The 19,507-nt window shown below is 32.9% G+C and overlaps 2 protein-coding genes across 6 annotated transcripts; both read left to right on the top strand.

Annotated features, from left to right (window-relative positions):
* The first annotated feature begins 1,838 nt into the window (after positions 1-1,838).
* On the top strand, positions 1,839-11,433 carry LOC129315021 (probable galacturonosyltransferase 14). The gene is made up of 6 exons (XM_054958516.1): positions 1,839-2,638; positions 3,335-3,390; positions 3,506-3,661; positions 7,181-7,771; positions 9,717-10,019; positions 10,474-11,433. The coding sequence occupies exons 1-6, from the start codon at positions 2,428-2,430 to the stop codon at positions 10,756-10,758; spliced, it is 1,602 nt and encodes a 533-aa protein (XP_054814491.1). The 5' UTR covers positions 1,839-2,427; the 3' UTR covers positions 10,759-11,433.
* Positions 11,434-14,572: 3,139 nt separating this feature from the next.
* On the top strand, positions 14,573-18,012 carry LOC129303239 (membrane-anchored ubiquitin-fold protein 2). 5 transcript variants are annotated; one of them, XM_054942685.1, is made up of 5 exons: positions 14,573-14,708; positions 15,341-15,584; positions 16,697-16,861; positions 17,595-17,690; positions 17,792-18,012. In XM_054942685.1, exons 2-4 carry the CDS (start codon positions 15,452-15,454, stop codon positions 17,648-17,650), a joined length of 354 nt encoding a protein of 117 aa, XP_054798660.1. In that variant the 5' UTR covers positions 14,573-14,708; positions 15,341-15,451; the 3' UTR covers positions 17,651-17,690; positions 17,792-18,012. The 5 variants fall into 5 exon arrangements, with proteins under 5 accessions (XP_054798660.1, XP_054798499.1, XP_054798726.1 ...); XM_054942524.1 differs by having other exon boundaries at positions 14,639-14,789; XM_054942751.1 differs by lacking the exon at positions 14,573-14,708 and adding an exon at positions 14,800-15,092.
* The last annotated feature ends 1,495 nt before the right edge of the window (positions 18,013-19,507 follow it).

The following is a 19,507-nucleotide window of genomic DNA, read 5'->3' as shown; positions in this document are numbered from 1 at the left end:
TGACTCAAAAGGTTAGGTAAGAAACTGAATCTTTGAGCTTTTAGCTTTTGTGCATATTTATTAAAATGCAAATTATGTTAAAAAAGTATTTAAATATAAATCATGTTAAATTAATTTTAAAAAATATTCAAACATAAATAATGTTACAATAACTGATTTTTATTCTAATTTCAATTTGTAAACTTTAGTTTATTTTTTGAGATAAAACTTCAGTTTATGAAAAAATTCAATCTTGAAAATTTTAATCCATACACCTTTATTAGCTTTAGATGTGGCCAAGTGGTTTCCTTCTACCAGTATTTAATGGTACCTGTGTGCTCCAAATTCAGCTAAAATGAATGAAGCAGTCAATGCCAATAGAATAGAAACCCTTCCCTTTTGTTTTTGTTTTTTGTTTTTTTTTAACCCTTCCATCTTTAAAAAAATAAAAAAAATTCAATGTCAACAATCAATAAAACCTTCTAGTTGGGCTCCTGTTGAGCTAATAGAAAAGATAAGCTGAAACTCAGGTCACACACTTTTAGAAAGGGATTTCGAACATCCTCCTCTAGCAGGAGGGATTTTCCTATTCTTGATCATTCTAATTCAATTTATAAGGACAAAATGCCTTGTACTATCTTTTAGTGGATGAACGATTAAATTTAATATTTCTCGGTCTTATGTACAGTTTCATTGTAATAAGAAAGAAGTCAATATTCTTATTGAAAATTAAATAAAATTGCTATTTTTGGAATGGATGGTGCATCATTTTTATTTTACCATGCTATCCTTTTCTAGTACACTATTTAGAAATGGTATGCTTATATCTTTTCAAAAAAATGAGTTGCACTGCTTAATATTTATAAATAAATTGACTTAATATAAATAAATATTTAGCGTGTGTTTGATTTTCAATTTATCAAAAGTTAATTTATAAAAAATTTATTTGATAAAAGTCAATTTAGTAAAATTTAATTGTTGTAATAAAATTTATATTTGAATACATTTTTTCAAAAGTCAGTTTGGTAAAATAAAAATTATTTAGATTATGATGATAAAATATATTTTTGAATATACAATTACCAAAAATGATATTAATTTATGATAGTTTATAATTTTTTTTGTTATATAATATAATTTAAAAAATGTGATAAAAATGTTAAATAATATAAAATTTAATATCTTAAATAATAATAATAATAATATAAAGTTAGATATATTGAAAAAGATTATTATTTTTATTATTTTATAACTATATTCGAAATTCATCACAAAAATTTTGCCAATTAATTTTTATATATATGCAAAAGTAATTTTTACAAACATTTTTTATTAAATTCTTTAAAAAATTAGTAATTCAAAGCAGCTCCTTTTCATTTAGAATTATTTTTCTTTTCTACATATAAATTTAAAAGCCACGTGAACCACCCATTATATCCCACATGTGTTATGTCATTAACATTTCAAAAGCTATGTTTCAAAAGCTTCCTCCTTGCAAGTTTTCAAATTTACTTTTAATAGGTTGTTAAATGTATATTCAAAAGGTTAGTTTTGTTAAATAAAAAATTTTCAATCAATATTTAACATTTCAAAGTAAAAATATGCTTTTTAAAAGATAAAAGTAACGTAACCAAACAGACTCTTAATATCAATGTTAATTGACACATATATATCTAGACACTGTTTTTCCATTTTATTTCAACTTGTTACTCTGCCTCGTGCTAGAAAGCATATAAGAGAGAAGAGCCTAACTAAATATAACCATCAATTCCTTAGAATACTATTCACTTGAGAATAAGAATTGGCCATAAACATAGGAGACTTCTAAACTTAGCTCCCAAGTTATGTCCCTATTGGCCTATTCCCTGATCTCATGGTCAAACACAAACGCCCGCTTTATTTCTCTCTCCTCTCTGCATTCTCTCTCTCGGCTAAATCCAACACGGTTTTGAGTTTGACTCTTAAAGCCTGTCATCTTTCATTTTTCATAATTTTTCCGGAAAATGAAATTGTAGATCCGACCAATCACAAAGCTCTCCACAAACGGAACGAGTACTACACAAAAACAACCATCAGAGACAGAACCCAGATTTTTTTCTCTATTCCCTCTTGATCCATGGGACAGGGGATCGTCACAACGTAGAAACTGGATTGCTTTTTGCATCTTGCGTTTGATTCCATCGAAATCCAATCGTCATTACTCCAATGCGGTCTTCCAAAAGACCCCAGAAAAATACAGATTTGAGCAGAACCCAGATATATAGATCTAAATTATACTTGCAATCTCGGTTTCAATCACAAAGGCATTGCCCGTGGTTGATTTGTGCATGTGGGTTTGGATCTGATGGTTTGTATTTTAAGGCCATGGCTGATTGTCGGTATAGTAAGTTGCGGCGACTCTCCTAGGGTTGTTGTGCCCGGCAACCACCTGGGGCTGCATACACGACGATGCAGCTTCACTTCTCGCCTAGCATGAGAAGTATCACGATATCGAGCAGCAATGGCTTTATTGACTTAATGAAGATCAAGGTCGCAGCTCGCCACATTTCTTATCGAACCCTCTTTCACACCATCCTCATCTTAGCGTTCTTATTGCCTTTTGTCTTCATTCTCACTGCTGTTGTTACGCTTGAAGGTGTCAACAAGTGCTCCTCATTTGGTACTCGATTATAAACTTCAAATTTGTTTTCTTACCTTTGAGTTCTTAATATTCTGATCCTTGTCATGCTATTTGTTGGTTATTAGTCTGAACATGGGTAAAATTTGTCATCTTTATATTTGTTTGAACATAGGGTAAAATTTGTCATCTTTCTTTTTCTGATTTATTTATTTTTAAAATTAAAGATTCGGATTGATATCGTTGGGCAGCTTACGTCATGGTGGTAGTGTTAAATTTTAGCGTACATGGCTCAGTATAGGAACTGAAGTGTGCCTTCATGTTTTAAACCTTCCGCTTTGATAGTTTGATTGCACCTGAACTCTAAATCGGTGGTCACTGGTCAATATGCTTTCATGACTTGGAAACATGTATTGCCTAAATTTGTAAGCTTTTGACTCTTTCAATTTAAAAAATTAATATGAATTAAGATATTATGAACTTAAACTGTCTCAAGGCATTGCAAATTTAGAAGTTTTGGTCTAATATTTGCTAATTCATAGGTCATCCTGTTTTCAGTTGTTCATTATGCAAAATTTTTCTTTACCTATTTTGTATTTTTTTTAACTTCATCCAATTGCAGCTTACTCTTGTTATGCTACTCGAGGTCTGAAACTTCATTGTCATATCCTTAATATGCCTTGCCTTTTCCCAATTGTAGAATTTAGACACTTAGCTGTGTCCTGTTTTGTTCTCCAGGTTGTTTAGGCAGGCGGTTAGGACCAAGGTTTCTCAGTAGAGTTGACAATTCAGGGGTAATCCATATTTTTTTTTCACTTAAAATTAACTGTATATTACATTACTATATCTGTGAAACGTTGGGTAGAAGTTATCTGACCCCATTTTGTGGTTGTGGTGATGATGCCGCAGCGATTGGTCAGAGACTTTTACAAAATCCTAAACGAAGTGAAGTCTGGGGAAATCCCAGCTGGTCTAACACTGCCAGATTCATTTGAGCACCTGGTTTCTGATATGAATAACAATCACTATGATGCAAAGATGTTTGCATTCATGTTAAGGGGAATGGTAAGCTGCTTGTTATGTGGATATGCAGTGTTATGCTTTTCTAGGTTAATTTATGCCATAGTGAATGGGTTATCTTAATCTGAAGTCTACCAATGTTGATGCACCTTATGTCTAATGGCTTAACAAGAACATACATTATCTCTCGGATAGTAGATTTTAATTATTTTAAATTTTGATTCTATTATCCATGCAAGCTTCATCAATGAAATTTTTTATTATCGGTACCATGGGCCTGCTGCTTACAAGGTGGCTTTCGAGTGTATGTGAAGAAAGAGAGTTTCCTTTGTAGTCATATTAAAGGCCCGTTTGGATTTCAGTTGAGTATATTGATTATGAAAAAATTGATTAATATGATTAATTTTGATTATAATTGATTAGGTTATAATGTAATCATGTTTGGATATTGTTTTTCTGAAATTGATATTGACAGAATTAAAGATGTTTGAATGATTTAGTCATAATTAATTTTAGATGTGCAAATTAACAAAAAAGACATTGTCTTTTAATAAAATCTTGATAAAGCTATATAGAATATTATTAAATATGTTGAATTCTATTAAATAAATAAAAGATATTCCCTCTTTTTTAAATGCAAGTAAATTTTAAATAACTCACATTATTTAAGAAAATTAGATTAAACACGATAATGATATCTTATAAAATACCATAAATAAATAAAAGAACAAAAACTTAAACTAATGTTGAAGCAATCAATTTTTTAACGTATGTTCCGTAAATGATTGTCCTCTGTCTCATACAATTTAACTCTAATGTTAATAATTTCATTGGTGTTTAGTGACAGCAGCTAGAGACTAAGTTCAGGATGTGTTGAGAAATCATTGAGTTGCACAGTGCAGGGGTGAATTTGGAACGTTCAAATTTCTGCTCAAAATTAATGCTCCAGCATACAGAATCGATTTGTAGAAGCAAGAGAAAGAGCTTATTTCAAAACATGGGTAGCATCCAAATAATCAATTATGGGCAAAATGAGGTGTTTGGGTATTTTTTTAGCCAAACCATGGTTTTCCTTGCAATAATCAATTAAAAGGGAAAATCCAAACAGGCACTAAGTTCTAACTAATCTATGATTGATCACTTTTTAGGAGCATGTGTCCTTACTAAAATTTGAATCATATGAAGGTCATGATGTTGGGATAGCTGATGCACTGTTTAAACTATAACAGTCTCTGGATAAACAACAACCCATCTGCAGACAACATCTCTAGATTCTGAATGTCTATACTTATATGTTAATTTTGGCACAGTAGCAAGATTGAAATTGCAACCCTTTATCCCGCCCCTCAGTCATCCAAATACTTGAGCCAATCTTAGGTTGCATTATGCTCGTTTATTTTGACCTCAGATGGCTATGCCCAATTACCTATGGTGAAAGCTGATTTCTATATATAAATGGTAGTCTCTATTCTACTAAACTGGTTACTGTGCTTTGGTGATAACCTTGTTACCCTTTTTGCACCATATGACCTTTTTCTTACATCATCATTAATTGTGAAGGTAGGAATGACATTTATATGTATTTCTCAATCTGGTAATTAACACAGTCAAGAATATTGAAAAGAAAAATTGCTAAACCACAATTCATTCTGTGTAAAGAGGAATTTTAACAGGAAAACTGAATATGTTGCCTTAATGCTTAGGTTTGTGCGTTGTATATGCACCTTTGCTGGAAAAGGCTTATGCCCTGTTTGGTATGCTGGAAATGGAAATGGAATTGCAATTCACAATTTTTTTTTTTTTTGTATGCATGAAAGAGATTTATATGTTCAAATGAAATCCATCAAAATAGGTTGAATTGGGTTCCTATAATAAGGCCCATGGAAATGAGATGGGTTCCATGGAAGTGAATCTTTTCGGACAAAAATATATCATAATTCCATGTATATACCAAACATACTTTTAAAACTCACTTCCACCTTCATTTTCATTTCCATTTCCATTTCCATCAAAAACATTTTCAGGATACCAAATGAGGCATTAGTTATATTGCTTCTGGTGGTGTTTCTTTGATGACAATAACGGAATCCCATAAATCTTTCAATTATGGTTGCTTGACCATAATTATGCAGATTACTTTTACGAAGACAGTCATTCATGTTCCTTGACCATCAGTTTGTTAACTATTATTCTTACACTGACACTAATTATTATGCATATAATCTTGGTTGTGATTGCTAACAGAATCTCTTAAACTCTCAATCATGGATAGTTGGCCATGATTATGAAAATTAATTTTATGAAGACATGTATTTGTCATTCGTGATCCCTAACCATCAGTTTGATTACTAAAGTTTTACACTGACACTATACATATTTTGGTCCAAAAGAAGTATTATACACATAATCTTGGTTATGATTTCTCCCACTATCTGAGTTTATATATTTATTTTTTGGCCAACCCACTATCTTGGTTTTAGGAAAATGGAGATAGTTCACTATGTTGTGTTCACTTTTAGGGAACCTCTGGTTTCTATGCAATTTCTAGTCAAGAGGACTACAGAGAACCTTTAACTTTTTCAGCTAAGAAATTTCTTAAATAATAAATATTATGATATAGACAATTAGGATGTAGAGCAATTAAAGTGCAATTTTCTAAGATTTATCTGGTCCTAAAAGAGAGATTGAGGAAAGAGCTACTTGCAAAATCCATTACCAGTTGGAAATAAATCTCAGTTATGGTGTAATGTGCAAGGCATATAAAATTATAATAATGATTAGAAAGATAATCTTTGTTGAGCTGAAAATAATAAATTTCGAAGACGTATGCTGAAAATATTGTTTTGATTGATATCTAGTAAGGGACACTTAAAACATGCTTCAACCATGAGAACATAGTTGTATAAATCGTTAACCTATGGCATGATTTGAATGCTAGAACTTTCTTGTATGAATTTTATGCTGCTTTATCTGTTTTGACTTATTAGGTACTGACTATCATGTGCTACCTTGAACATTTATTTTACCATTTTATAAGAATTTTTGTTTTTGAGCAGTTGGTCTATATGATAAAGTTACAATGATATTTAGCTACTAATCTTCATTCATACAATATTTTTCCCCTTTAGTTGTCTGATTCTAGGGCCTTGCTTCTCTCTGGCTATTGCATTTTTGGTAGCTCTTGCCTCAAAGAACTTGGTAGTCTAGCACCTTAAGGGCCCCTCTCACCTTGTACTACCTTAGCAAAAGCTAGTGGCAACTCACTGATTGTGTTAGTGGTTTATTGAGCTTTCTTGTTACAAAGCTATTTATTCTTTACATTTGAAGTCAGTTAGTGTTGTGACCTCTATGTTCCTTTAGTTTGTTTTATGAGCACTGTATTGCAGCTATACCAGTTTCTTTTAATTTCTAAGGGACACAATGATTTTAAGTGCCTTCGCCTTTTCATTTATATGATTTTCTTTTTGGTGTTTGCTTTATTCTTGATATATGTTCTAAGGATGCGAATTATATTGGGTTGAATAAAAGGCTTGTGTATTATATCTTTGGTTTGCCTTTGAACAGATGGAGAAATTTGAAAGAGATATCAGAGAGTCTAAGTTTGCAGAGCTTATGAATAAACACTTCGCAGCAAGTTCAATCCCTAAAGGAATATATTGTCTTTCCTTGCGATTGACGGATGAGTACTCATCAAATGCCCATGCTCGTAAACAATTGCCTTCTCCAGAGTTACTTCCTTTACTGTCTGATAACTCTTACCACCATTTTATTCTGTCAACTGATAATATCTTGGCTGCTTCAGTAGTAGTTACTTCTACTGTCCAGTCTTCTTTAAAACCTGAGAAGATAGTGTTCCATGTCATCACTGACAAGAAAACTTATGCGGGCATGCATTCGTGGTTTGCACTAAATTCCGTCTCCCCTGCTATAGTTGAAGTCAAAGGCATTCACCAGTTTGACTGGTTGACTAGAGAAAATGTGCCAGTTCTTGAAGCTGTAGAAAATCAAAATGGGATTCGGAATTACTACCATGGAAATCATGTAGCAGGAGCCAATCTTAGTGAAACAACTCCACGTACATTTGCTTCGAAATTGATGTCCAGAAGTCCAAAGTACATCTCGTTGCTCAACCATCTCCGTATATACATACCAGAGGTAAGTTACATTTAACTTTAACAACTCTTCCTATCTTTGGATTATTGTGTTTTTATTTTGTGGAAATGGAACAGAAAGAAAACAATTCTCTTTATGCCATCTGAATTACATCCCTTTTTAACATAAATAAAAATGTGTTTAAAGCCTCATTCAACATTCTCCTTCCCCCCGGGGACCTAGGCCCATTGAACACTTGCTGGTTTTTCAGCCATAACATGCACATCAAAACACGAATGGTGCGCACACAAATTTTGTCAACAATAACAAGCCTTATTCCACTATGTGATGTCGGTTACATGGATCGCATGATACCATTGTGATCTATCATTGACTATTTATTCAAATACTCTTTTTTTTAAAAAATGTGAGGCATTTTTTGAAAAGTTGAATATTAAAATATGTAAGTCATTTTTAGTTTTTTAAAGTATAATCATTACCTTTTTTTCCCCAAAAGCACCCCTATTGAATAAATCACTTTATATTTATTTTATGGTGAAACACCCTATTAAATAGGGTAAATATAGAAAGAATGGGTTAGTTTGAAGATAAGTAACTACTTTATTGAAGAGTGAGATTCGATTAAAAATATCTTATATTTTTTAATGGAGGGAACATATTGTTTACTATGAGATCCTATTTTATAACTTCCTCAATTGTCCTTCTTAGTCTTTCTTTCCTCTATTCTTAAGGCTAAAAGCTATCTGTACAGCTATCCTTATTGGTAGGTCTAGTGGTCTTCTTTGCATATTTTTGAACCACCTTAATTGCTTCTCTACCATTTTGTCCTGAGCAATGACATGCCAACTTTTTCTTGCATAAAATTATTTCAGATCTTGTCATTTCTTGCGTGACTACTCAACAATTGAAGCTAAAAGGAATAAATGATTCACATGGAATATGACCGGCATACTGGGCATTTCTGGCTGAATCTGATCCTGGAAATTGTCCATTTTGATATTAAAATAGCTCAAAAGAAATTAATTTGTTCACTCGTAGTGACAGATATGCATATATGTATTTAATATCTCTGAATTGCTTTCAAAATATAGTAATTGAAGAGGATTTAACAGCCATATGTTACGAGATAAATGTGATGTCTATATATTTCTCATAAAGGAACATTTGAAACAAGTGAGGCTAATTGATAGAACATAATGAGGAAAAAGAATTCTTACTAGTATGCGATGACCGTTGTTGTTTCTACTGCTAGTAGACATCTGCAACTTGTGAAACATGGATGTCCACATAAAAGACACGTATCAAAGATGGCCATTGCCATGGCACCCTGACAACGCCTGTCTGATGTGCATCTATACATGTGAATATGATTTTCTTCCCCTGCATGGATTTAGCTGGCAAAAAGAAAAGGGGAAAATAAGCCAGACAAGAAGGATGAAATAAAATATTAAAATAATCCATCTTGATGATTTCATGGAAGTTATTTTTTTTTTTAACATTTTTGCTTCTTCTTTTTTTTTTTAACTGCTTATAATTATATAGTTGCATGGGAGAGTAGTTTGACGTTGCATCGATATAATTTAACATTCCTTTATTTAGTAGCATTTTTGGAAAGTAACAATGGAAAGTGCTTAAATGTAGGTTGATATTGATCTTGTTCTTATTTTGAAGCGGCTCATTGAATAGGAAGGTTGAAAAGCTTAGGCTGAGTGTAACGTGCTGGGATGGTGTTTAATTAACCTTATATATGAACCTCCTTGGGAAGTGATATCTAATTGTATAAATATACTTTTTATGTTCTTTGGTAGATTCTTTATTTGATATATGTATATATGCACTGTATTATTATCAATGCTTCATAGGTTACTTGTACATGTTAGGATTTTTATACTTTTGTTTCACGATTACATTCTCTGCTTTTATCAAAAATATTGTGGTTCCCATTAAACATGTTGATGCTGACTATGTGTCTTTTGTGTGCAAACAGCTTTTCCCAAACCTTGACAAGGTGGTTTTTTTAGATGATGATACTGTTGTACAGCGTGACTTGTCTCCACTCTGGGAAATTGACCTTGAAGGGAAAGTTAATGGAGCTGTGGAAACTTGCAGAGGTGAAGATGAGTGGGTGATGTCTAAGCGTTTCCGAAATTACTTCAATTTTTCCCATCCCCTCATTGCAAATCATTTGAACCCTGATGAGTGTGCATGGGCTTATGGAATGAATGTCTTTGATCTGCGTGCATGGAGGAACACAAATATAAGAGAAACCTATCATTCCTGGCTCAAAGAGGTAAAAGTCCATATACTCAGACTTATGGAAAATTTGCTGTGGTCTTTTATTCCATTTGTTTAAAGTTCATAATGATTAATTTCAGCTATTTGATTAATACTGTCAAGAAGCAACTAATTTGGGGCTGATTTCTGCTAATTTTGAGCCACTAAATTGATAGCATCAAGTAACACCACTTGCACACAACATTTTTCTTTCAACACTCGACCCAAAAAATTGATGTAGCTGCACCTGAGTCTGATGTAATAAAAAGGGGCGGGGGGGGGGGGTGCTTAGTGCGACCACTTTGGAAGGGGCCACATCTACAGTTGGAGGCAAGATCGTGCGACATCCTTTTTGGGGTGCACGCACTACAGTTTTCTTTCTGCTTATACATACCTGTTTGGGGAAAGGTGGCTTTATGTTTTCCTGATAAAAAATGTTCTGGGCATTGTTAACGGCTTCTCTATGGCAGAACCTGAAGTCAAATCTGACAATGTGGAAGCTTGGAACCCTACCACCTGCTTTAATTGCATTTAGAGGTCATGTTCATCCCATTGACCCATCTTGGCACATGCTTGGGTTGGGTTATCAAAATAAAACCAATATCCAGGATGTGAAAAATGCTGCAGTTATCCACTATAATGGCCAGTCAAAGCCCTGGTTGCAAATTGGCTTTGAACATCTTCGGCCATTTTGGACCAAGTATGTTAATTATTCTAACGATTTTGTAAGGACCTGCCACATCTTGGAGTCATAGTGGGGACCAAGAAGCTATGATATGCATATATATATACATATTGAACCGAAGAGATACAAAGTAATACAGGTTTTTGCAGCTTGACTTTTTATTGGACATGAATTTGAGAAGGAAGATAGAAGGAAATTGGTTGAAATGCCAAGACAGTAAGCATTGTGGGTGGATTTTGCTGCCATCCCCCAAGTTCTTGCAGATATGGTACCATCCTGACATGCTCTTGAGCAACTAGTTGAGATGGTGACACAGCAACAATACCACCTCTAGTTCTGATTCTACTTGGAGAAAGAAAGAATACTGCTATTAAGGGACAATAGAGAATATTGAAGAAAGTGAATGTAAAGATGGAGAAAGCTGAAACCTTTCTCATGGTTGGTTCTAAAAGCAGGATGCTAGGACATTTATTTTGTTGAGATTCCCCCTCTAGCACAGCTTTTTTCTTCACCCCCTTCATTATTTGGCTATTTAAATTTTTGTTAGCACCCAATTTTTACCTTGAACATATTTTGATTCGATGCCGTTATGGGGAATTATAGGAGTAGTTCATGAGATTACCATGTTACATTCCAGCTCCATTGTTTGTAGGGTAATATATTGGTATTCGTTTTGTACAATCACACCACATTGGAAATGTGCAGAATATTCTTTCCTCTTATTAAATATGCTTCTTTATCCATATATTACCTCTGTATTTACACTGTCTGGAAAGTTTAAATCAATCCTTCAAAAATATGTTTGGCGTATTGTCATGGCCAAGCCGCATTCATTTGTTAATTTAGATAATTTATTGCTGTTTCAATTCACAGGAAGCAAGTTTCACAAGTTGAGTAGTTATAAATGTGATAATTTGTGTCATTATTTATATGTAAAGGTTGGAATATGATTTTTCATTCCACGGAACAAAGTTCCAAGGTTCCCATAATTATTACTAATATATAACTGAAGTTGCCGGACGGGAATGCTAAATTTATTCTACAACTCGCCCATTTGTATTTGTTTTTATTTATTCTGTATAGCACTCAACAAAAATTTGTTCTCTCTGGGGGCATGCAAGCACATAATTTTTTAAGGTGTTTGTGATAAAATAAATAAAGGAACCCACTCACCATTTTATTTGGGAACTGTATTTTTTTTTTTTCCTTTTTGGTATTTGCTAGGCTGATGAATTTCACGGTTGAATGCTAATGCACGATTGCTTTAACCAGTCAAAAAGAATTGAATTAATTTATTTTCAAATTTTAAGTTTAAATCCTAAAATATATAGTCGAGTTAAAAAATGTTAAAAGGCATCTTAAGCTACCTTGTGAAACCATAGTTGGTGATCACTATTCCCATAAAATAGGGGTTTAGATTACTCTAAGTAATTGGTGGTAATACCACCAGATTCTAGGATAGTAAGTGATTAAATAAAATAAAAAATTCATGGTTGACTGACTAAACTTTGATCTTGCGTTGATGCTTCCAATTTTTTTTAAATATAATATCACAGAAAAACCATGTTAAAAAGATAAAAATCAAACCATATCTAAAATCATTTAGTTTTTTTAGTTTGGTGGTGCACAGTCTAAAATTTTAATATCAAATTTACCACGGATGCTTTCAAATTTTGAACGGCCGTCACACTCACACTGATTATGTATTAACATTTATTTCTTTCCATAAACGATGTCTTGGATGAAGAAAATTTATAAATTATTTTTAAATAAAAAGAGTAAATTTTTTATTTTAAAAAATAAGATCAAACAACCAAAATGCCTTAAAACTTTTTCTTATAGGGTGTCTGGCATTTTAAATTTTTTTTGAAACATTTTTGCTTTGAAAGTTTCAAAACTAATACATTTTTATCCCACCATTAAAAATCACAAACGTTAATCGTTAATTGAAGTTTGATCAAAATATTTTATAATTTTATGTTCCTTTATTTTTATATTTTTCAATCTTTATTTTTATTCATTAAAAAAAAATTAAAGGATTCACTTAAAAGCAAAATCAAAAACTAAATGCAGAAAAAAGAAAGGGAAATATAAAAATATTCTTAGCTAACGTTTAATTTAATGGCCAACAGTTATCATTTTTAATGATGGGTGAAAATACTCTGTCTGATAACTTATGAGATAGAAATATTTTAAATTTTTTTTTTAGATGACCGTTCTTAAAAAATGTTTCAGGAATTTTTGTCCAAAACCCAAAAAAAGTAATAGAATAAAAAAGTAACTGCGCATTGGTGTTCGTGTATCAAAGCGATGTACGGAATCTATGCTAATAGGTGGGGCACATTGGAAGGTACGGGGTCCCACGAGTGGTTGATTGTTCAGAATTAGGCTTACCTTCCAATTCTGACCTTTCATCATTTTTTTTTATTCAACGCAAAATTCAGGTGAACGTGAGTACAGTGACCATAGCAAGTTCAGAGCATATTTTTAAAATCAAAGAGCATTTGTAGAATTATTATAGATTATTTATTAATAAAATTTTTATATTGATAATGTAATTTAAACTCATTATTTTATAAATTATGGGCTAAGCTTTTCATCATCTATATTGACATTCATGGATTCATCTTTATTTATTATTTTCAATTCCATCAATTATTATTTAAGTTCAAATCCCATTGTAATTGTAAAGACTTTATTGATGACATGCTTTAGTTTTAGTAATACTCACTAAATCCAACTTACCTAAACTTTTCTCTATGCAACTGTTTCTATTATTAGAATTAATTGCATAATTGTTTCTATTGTAATCATCAACATTACTTTTATTTGATTCAATTAATTAAAAATTTGTCAGAATTAAACAGTAAAATAAATAGATAAATAATTTACTCATTTTAGATATTAATAGGAAAATCATTTATATATATTTTTTTTGATAATGTATATGCTTTAGAATTATCAAAAGTGTATATATTCATAGTATTTTATAATACATATAACCCATATTTTTTTTTTCTAAATCAAACTAGGCTGGCTAAAGCTAGAAATGAGAAGCAGGTCGAGCTACATAGAACCCATATAAGTTGAGTTAGAAGTTTTCTTCAACAAAAGTGAATTTAAAAGCATATTTTCCATTTTGAGACATCTCAAATTTCTCATGAGGTTGGTGGGTGGTTCAAAACGGAAAACATGTCCTCCCTGAGCCCTCTTGTCTTTTGCTGTTTTTAATTTAAATCGTTAAATTCAGTTGACGGTTCAGATGATGAGATCAACGCTCAACTTAATCTGACGGCCTGTGTTTCACCAGCGGAACAACCGGCCAACGCCCTTAATTTCCCAAAAACGGATGAAAGAAATTTACAGGGTCATAAAAAATTAAAAAAAAATCCAGAATAGAATTAAATAAGGGTCAACACAAACGAGAAAGAAAAGGAACAATTCATTTGTCGATTGAACTTATTTTTGGGTGAATATCTTGCTTCAGATTTCCACAGCACTCTGTCAGAATTTCATAGATATCCATTACTAATAAATAACTTATATTAATCAAATTTGCAATTTGCATTAAGCTAGATGGTATATTTAGATTATGTGCATGGCATAAATCTCAATTTTTAGTTATGAAGCAAATTCAGTTTGGAAAGTGTGTATTTATTACCTTTCACTTAATGTTCATCTAAACTAAACATTTATACTTATAATATTCATAATTTATTAATGAATTCATATAAAAATATATGTCGATGGACTTGTGAAATATAAATTTGGTAAAGAATTAAAGAGAACTAAATTACATGCAATAATTAAAAAAAAAACGAAAATATATTTGTTTGTATACACTTGTACCAACTAGTCAATATTTGAAGAGCTTGCCAATCATAGTAAGGGTACAATGCTAGATGTACAAGTAAAGAATGTGTCAGCAACAACGTATAGAAATGCAGTCTGATTGAAGATTGCGTTTTTGCGAACAGTGAGCGGCGAAAAAGTTCGATCTTTGAAGAAAGCAAGAAAAAGGTAAGAAGAAGAATACGAAGTGATTGGCCTCCGAAACAGATTTTGAGGACTTCGAAAACTCCGAAACAGCCTCGTCTCTTGGTACCACCATTTGATCGTTTCCTCCGATTTTTATATTCTCTTTCTTAAGAAAACGCATCCACTTCGTCTTCCACGTGGATTTCTGCCAAGCTAAGACTGTGTCACTTGCACACAACGACCATCCAGATCAGTGATAATATACCCCCAAGCGTTCGAAAAATCCGTCCAGATTTCTATTCCTTTCTTTCGCTTCTTTTCTTGTTCCTTTTTTTTCCCCCCTTCAGATTTTCTTTTTCGAATTTGTGAAGATTTACTGATTTAATGATGGTCACGCCAAGATTGGATCACGATTTGCTTGCTTAAGTATAGCTGTTACCGATTGCTCTGTGTCGGTGTCAGTGAGTTGAATTTTCGTCGTGAATTTTTTTAAAAAATATAAAGCATTACATGCTGGATTTCAATTACCTGTTTCTAGAACTTCTGACCATATCAGTTTAAATACTATTCAAACTTTCCCCCAATTTCCCGGTGTCCATATCGTATAGATGCGAGTTATCTGGGGTTTGGATGTGGCTGACTCGATTTTCTATCTTCTTGATATAAATTTGCAGAACATTGGAGGGAGATTTTGATGAATCCTTTCTCTTCTTGAAACTCAGTTGAAGTTATTTACTGGACTGTTGGATTGTTCAATTTCAAAGTTGCTTTTTGTTTCTGTGAGCATGGCGAGGAGGCAAGACCAATTAGAGATCAAGTTTCGGCTGAACGATGGTTCTGATATTGGCCCTAGAAGTTTTCCGGCTGCCACAAGTATTGCTACCTTGAAGGAGAGTATTCTTGCTCAGTGGCCAAATGGTCAGCTCTCTCTCTCTCTCTCTCTCTCTCTCTGTTTTGATATATCCTTTCATTCCTTTCTCGTGTTCCTTTGAATTGCTGGGTAAGAAGGTGTTCTATTATTCCTGTTTGCTAGTTGATATACTGGGGTAATTCATGTTAGCAAATTAAAAATCAAAGGATATCAGTGCTTGGATGGGTTGGTTTAGAGAAGGGAAATATTGAGGAAGAGGGAGAAATCTTGGTTTCTCTTATCGGAGTTTACAAATATTATGTCTGTTTACAAGAGCTTGCCGAAGATGCGGCCGTCGTTGAAGTGATGATATTAAAATAGTTAATTATTTGCAGCCAATCATTGTAAAACTTGTTTCTGTTGAGAAATGAGAATGAACTTTGTGCTGAATTGCTAAGATAACCAAGGTTTTGCTTATAGATGCGTAGCATTTTGAAATTTTGGAGCCTTTGCTTTGGCAAGAAGAATGCCTGTTTCTACGACAGCAGCATTTAAGAGTTCATAATGGGATCTCTACGGGATGTAATGGGAAACAAAAAGATACTTGTTTCTATCGCCTAATTAGTAATTTCTTTAAGTTTAGCCTCTCATTCATTCCAGTATTGTGTATCTTTTCCTTCTCAAGCGGTCTTGGACTGGTGCTTTTTAAAGAAGAAACTTTTATATTTCATTTTCGCAGTTTTTTTAATTAATTACAGAGACACATGTCTGAAGTTAAGTGTCCAAGTCATTGGTCAAGATGACAGTATAGCTGCTTATCTCAGAAGGAGTATCCATGACATGGTGCTTAAATTATATTGGAACTCATTTGCTATGGTTAAACACATTAGGGAAGACTCAAAAAAAAAAAAAAAAAAGCCTTTAGTGGCAACCAAGCTTAACGTTCATCATATACGTTGCAAATTGCTGGTATATTATGTTTGCCAGAAACCACATGTTCTGGAAAGTCACATGCAATAGTCAATGACAGCAAGTCTAGATATTTTTAACAAGTTACGATCGTGCTTCTAGATGCTTTTAATGTTGATTTAGCTTATCATGAGGTATCACTATTAACATTTTACCAGGGTTTTTAGTGCTATATTTATATTAGAGCTATAAATCTGTTTTTGTTTTGAAGACAAGGAGAATGGTCCAAGGACTGTAAAAGATGTGAAGTTAATTAGTGCCGGAAAAATACTGGAAAACAACAGAACGGTGGGGGAATGCCAGAGTCCATTATGTGATATCCCAGGTGGAGTTACAACAATGCATGTGGTCGTGCAGCCTCCTTCTGGGGATAAAGGTTTGGTATCTCTTTGCTATCACATCAAAAGTTGCTATCAATAGTTGTCTGTATCTCTAAGCTTAAGGATGCTTAGTATTGTTCTATTTAACTTTTGACAGAAACATGTGTTGGTTTAACTATCATTTATGATTTGAGTTCTATCTTTGGATCTTTTAAAAGACTCAAGGTGTTTTGTGCTTATGGATGGTCTCTTCCCTGACGGAAAGACCAGGCTACAAGTAGTAATTAAGTTGACTTCAGCAAAATCTATACCTTGATTTTTCCTTAGATTGTTATATTTCACTTGCCAAAAGAAGTCTGCAAATTTGTGATCACCTAAAAGTATTGGCTGTGTAATCCAGTTGTCAGACTCTTTTTTGTCAAAAAGTAACCACTAGCCGACAGCAAGCACCTGCTTTTAATCTTATCCATAATGATTTTTCTGTCTTCCTTTCTAGACATGGGAGAAAGCCGAAAGATTGAATTGGTTGAGTCCCCATTAACTTGATTCCGTTGGAGAACCCTTCCTTCAATTATCCATTAATATTTCTAATTCTTCACATCACTTAAGTTCGCTTTCCTGAAGACTCAACTGCCTAACTATACTCTCCAACACAGTTCTAACAAATGTAATCCACCTACTCACGTAAAAGACATAAAATTGTTTCAGTTCTTTTTCAATATTTTGAGATTTTTTTTAAATAATTTGATGACTGATGTTTTTGACCTTTTGCTGTTTCATCTAAAACAGAGAAGAAACCAAGAAGGGAGCCAAAGCCGAACAAGTGTGGTTGTGTAATATTATAGCACTCCCGGCTGAAGAGATCAAAGATGACATCGTTCCTAGGTGATCAAGTGTTACACTTGCATTCAATTTTAACATGATTTCGGACTGCCAAAGACTTCCTCATGACACAGCTTTTATTTGCTTGTCTGGTTTGTAAACAGGTAAAGAGAAATTGGCCTGGTGAAGATTGTGATGCTAGTTATGTGGTGGTGGTGGTTTCCTCTACGACAGTAAATCCTGTACACAATTTTCATAGGTGATGTTTTCCTTGGTGGTGTTTCATTGTTGGGTTGGCATAATTGTTTGTTGAAATGAAATCAACTATATACGTTGCCTTCATGCGCCTGATTATATATATATATAAATTCTTCTCATGCCTAAAGGAATATGCTTAGCAGGGTTTAACGGATAAACTTCTCGTTGCCTTCGTGCTTGTTTAAATACACAGTTAAAATAAAAAATTTAGAAGCCATGTTATGTATTAAAAAAAAATCAAAAATTAAGAACTTCACAGTGTCGCTGTGGGTGGCAAATGTAATTATTGCAAGCGAATGTTTTATTATTCTGTTATGGAGAGAAATAGATTCTCCTATTACGCAGGGAGATGAGTTTGCAGCTGCGGGCTACGGCCTTGCTTGTAGCGATTTTAGGACATGGAGTAATTTTCTGTGAAATAGTTTGAATTCGAGACCGTGATTCTCAAGATATTGCACAAAATGTATAGAAATATTCTTAGATGCTAAAGTATGGATTCCCCCCCCCCCCCCCTCTTTAGATGTGAAAACACAAATGACCTGTGACATTTGCTAAGTAATTATTGTTTAGATTATTTGTTTATTTTATTTTAAATATAGACTTGGGGTGTCAGAAGCATAATGCCGTGCCGTGCTGTCGTGGGGGTGGCGCATCAGCTCCAACGCGCTTGAGCTGTGCTGATTGATTTTGGGTTTCCAGGGTAAATTTCTTTTTAATGTAAACTTTAAAAATAATTTATTTTTATTTTAACATAATGTCCATCGTTCATTTAATTTGAATTATTTATATTTATTTTAATAATGAAAATATTTTTAATAATCAAATAAATTTATTAAAATAAAATTCATATGAGCTATCATGGTTTTTCTTTTTCCCCGATGTCGAGACCTAGAGATATTCTTTGTGCAGTAGATGGGAATATTTAAATTTTGTTTAAATGGAAAAAATTAATAGCATGAAAATAGTTTTCTAAATATGATTATCAAGTTATGGAGCCTTTGTATCATTGATAATAGGGAAAGTCATGCCTATTCTTTTTTATTTCATTCAGCGAATTCGACTTTTGCGTCAATTGACTTTGATAATTGCACCAAAAAAAAAAAACCGACTTCCCAATTCTTCTTTGGGCCCCCCGGGGATGGCGCTGCCCAAATTCGTTTCGTGTTTTTTTTTTGGACCAGCATCTTTGCATGGGAAAATATTAGCTAAGAATTTTTAGAAAAAATTTATGAGTTAAGAATCAATATTATTTGAAATTGTATTGCAGTCTTTTAATCATTGACTGATATTATTTTTAATGTGGAATGAACTTATTGTCGCTAAAGTTTAAAATAAAAAAAGCCACTCCAATTGTAGTTGGTGCTGGTGTTGGATCATTGTTGGAGCCCTTGCCAGCTATGAAGTAGCCGGGGTCACTAGTGGCTAGTCACAAGGTTTTAGACAACACTGTTATTCAAGAATAATTGGCAAAGGTGGTTAAGGGAGGAAATGTTTGATTCAATGACCCGTTAATCACCTAAAAGGCTTGATAGTCTAGTAGCCATTAACCCGTTTAATTATATATGGCAAAAAATAATAATAATAAACTAAATTTTTAATCATTTTCATATTATAACATAATA

Source organism: Prosopis cineraria, unplaced genomic scaffold, assembly GCF_029017545.1.
Source record: "Prosopis cineraria cultivar Desert tree isolate PC_DT_omini unplaced genomic scaffold, ASM2901754v1 PC1, whole genome shotgun sequence".
In the NCBI taxonomy this organism is placed as follows: domain Eukaryota; kingdom Viridiplantae; phylum Streptophyta; class Magnoliopsida; order Fabales; family Fabaceae; genus Prosopis; species Prosopis cineraria.
Note: the sequence above shows the minus strand (reverse complement) of the source record. Positions and strands in the feature narration are given on the sequence as shown.

Bases quoted from the DNA above. Each gene is read 5' to 3' on its own strand.
- LOC129315021 (XM_054958516.1), top strand. From the start codon at position 2,428: ATGCAGCTTCACTTCTCGCCTAGCATGAGAAGTATCACGATATCGAGC. The intron at 2,639-3,334 runs GTACTCGATTAT...TTTGTTCTCCAG, and splicing joins CAACAAGTGCTCCTCATTTG to GTTGTTTAGGCAGGCGGTTA. The intron at 10,020-10,473 runs GTAAAAGTCCAT...TCTCTATGGCAG, and splicing joins ATCATTCCTGGCTCAAAGAG to AACCTGAAGTCAAATCTGAC.
- LOC129303239 (XM_054942685.1), top strand. From the start codon at position 15,452: ATGGCGAGGAGGCAAGACCAATTAGAGATCAAGTTTCGGCTGAACGAT. The intron at 15,585-16,696 runs GTCAGCTCTCTC...TTTGTTTTGAAG, and splicing joins TCTTGCTCAGTGGCCAAATG to ACAAGGAGAATGGTCCAAGG. The intron at 16,862-17,594 runs GTTTGGTATCTC...CATCTAAAACAG, and splicing joins GCCTCCTTCTGGGGATAAAG to AGAAGAAACCAAGAAGGGAG.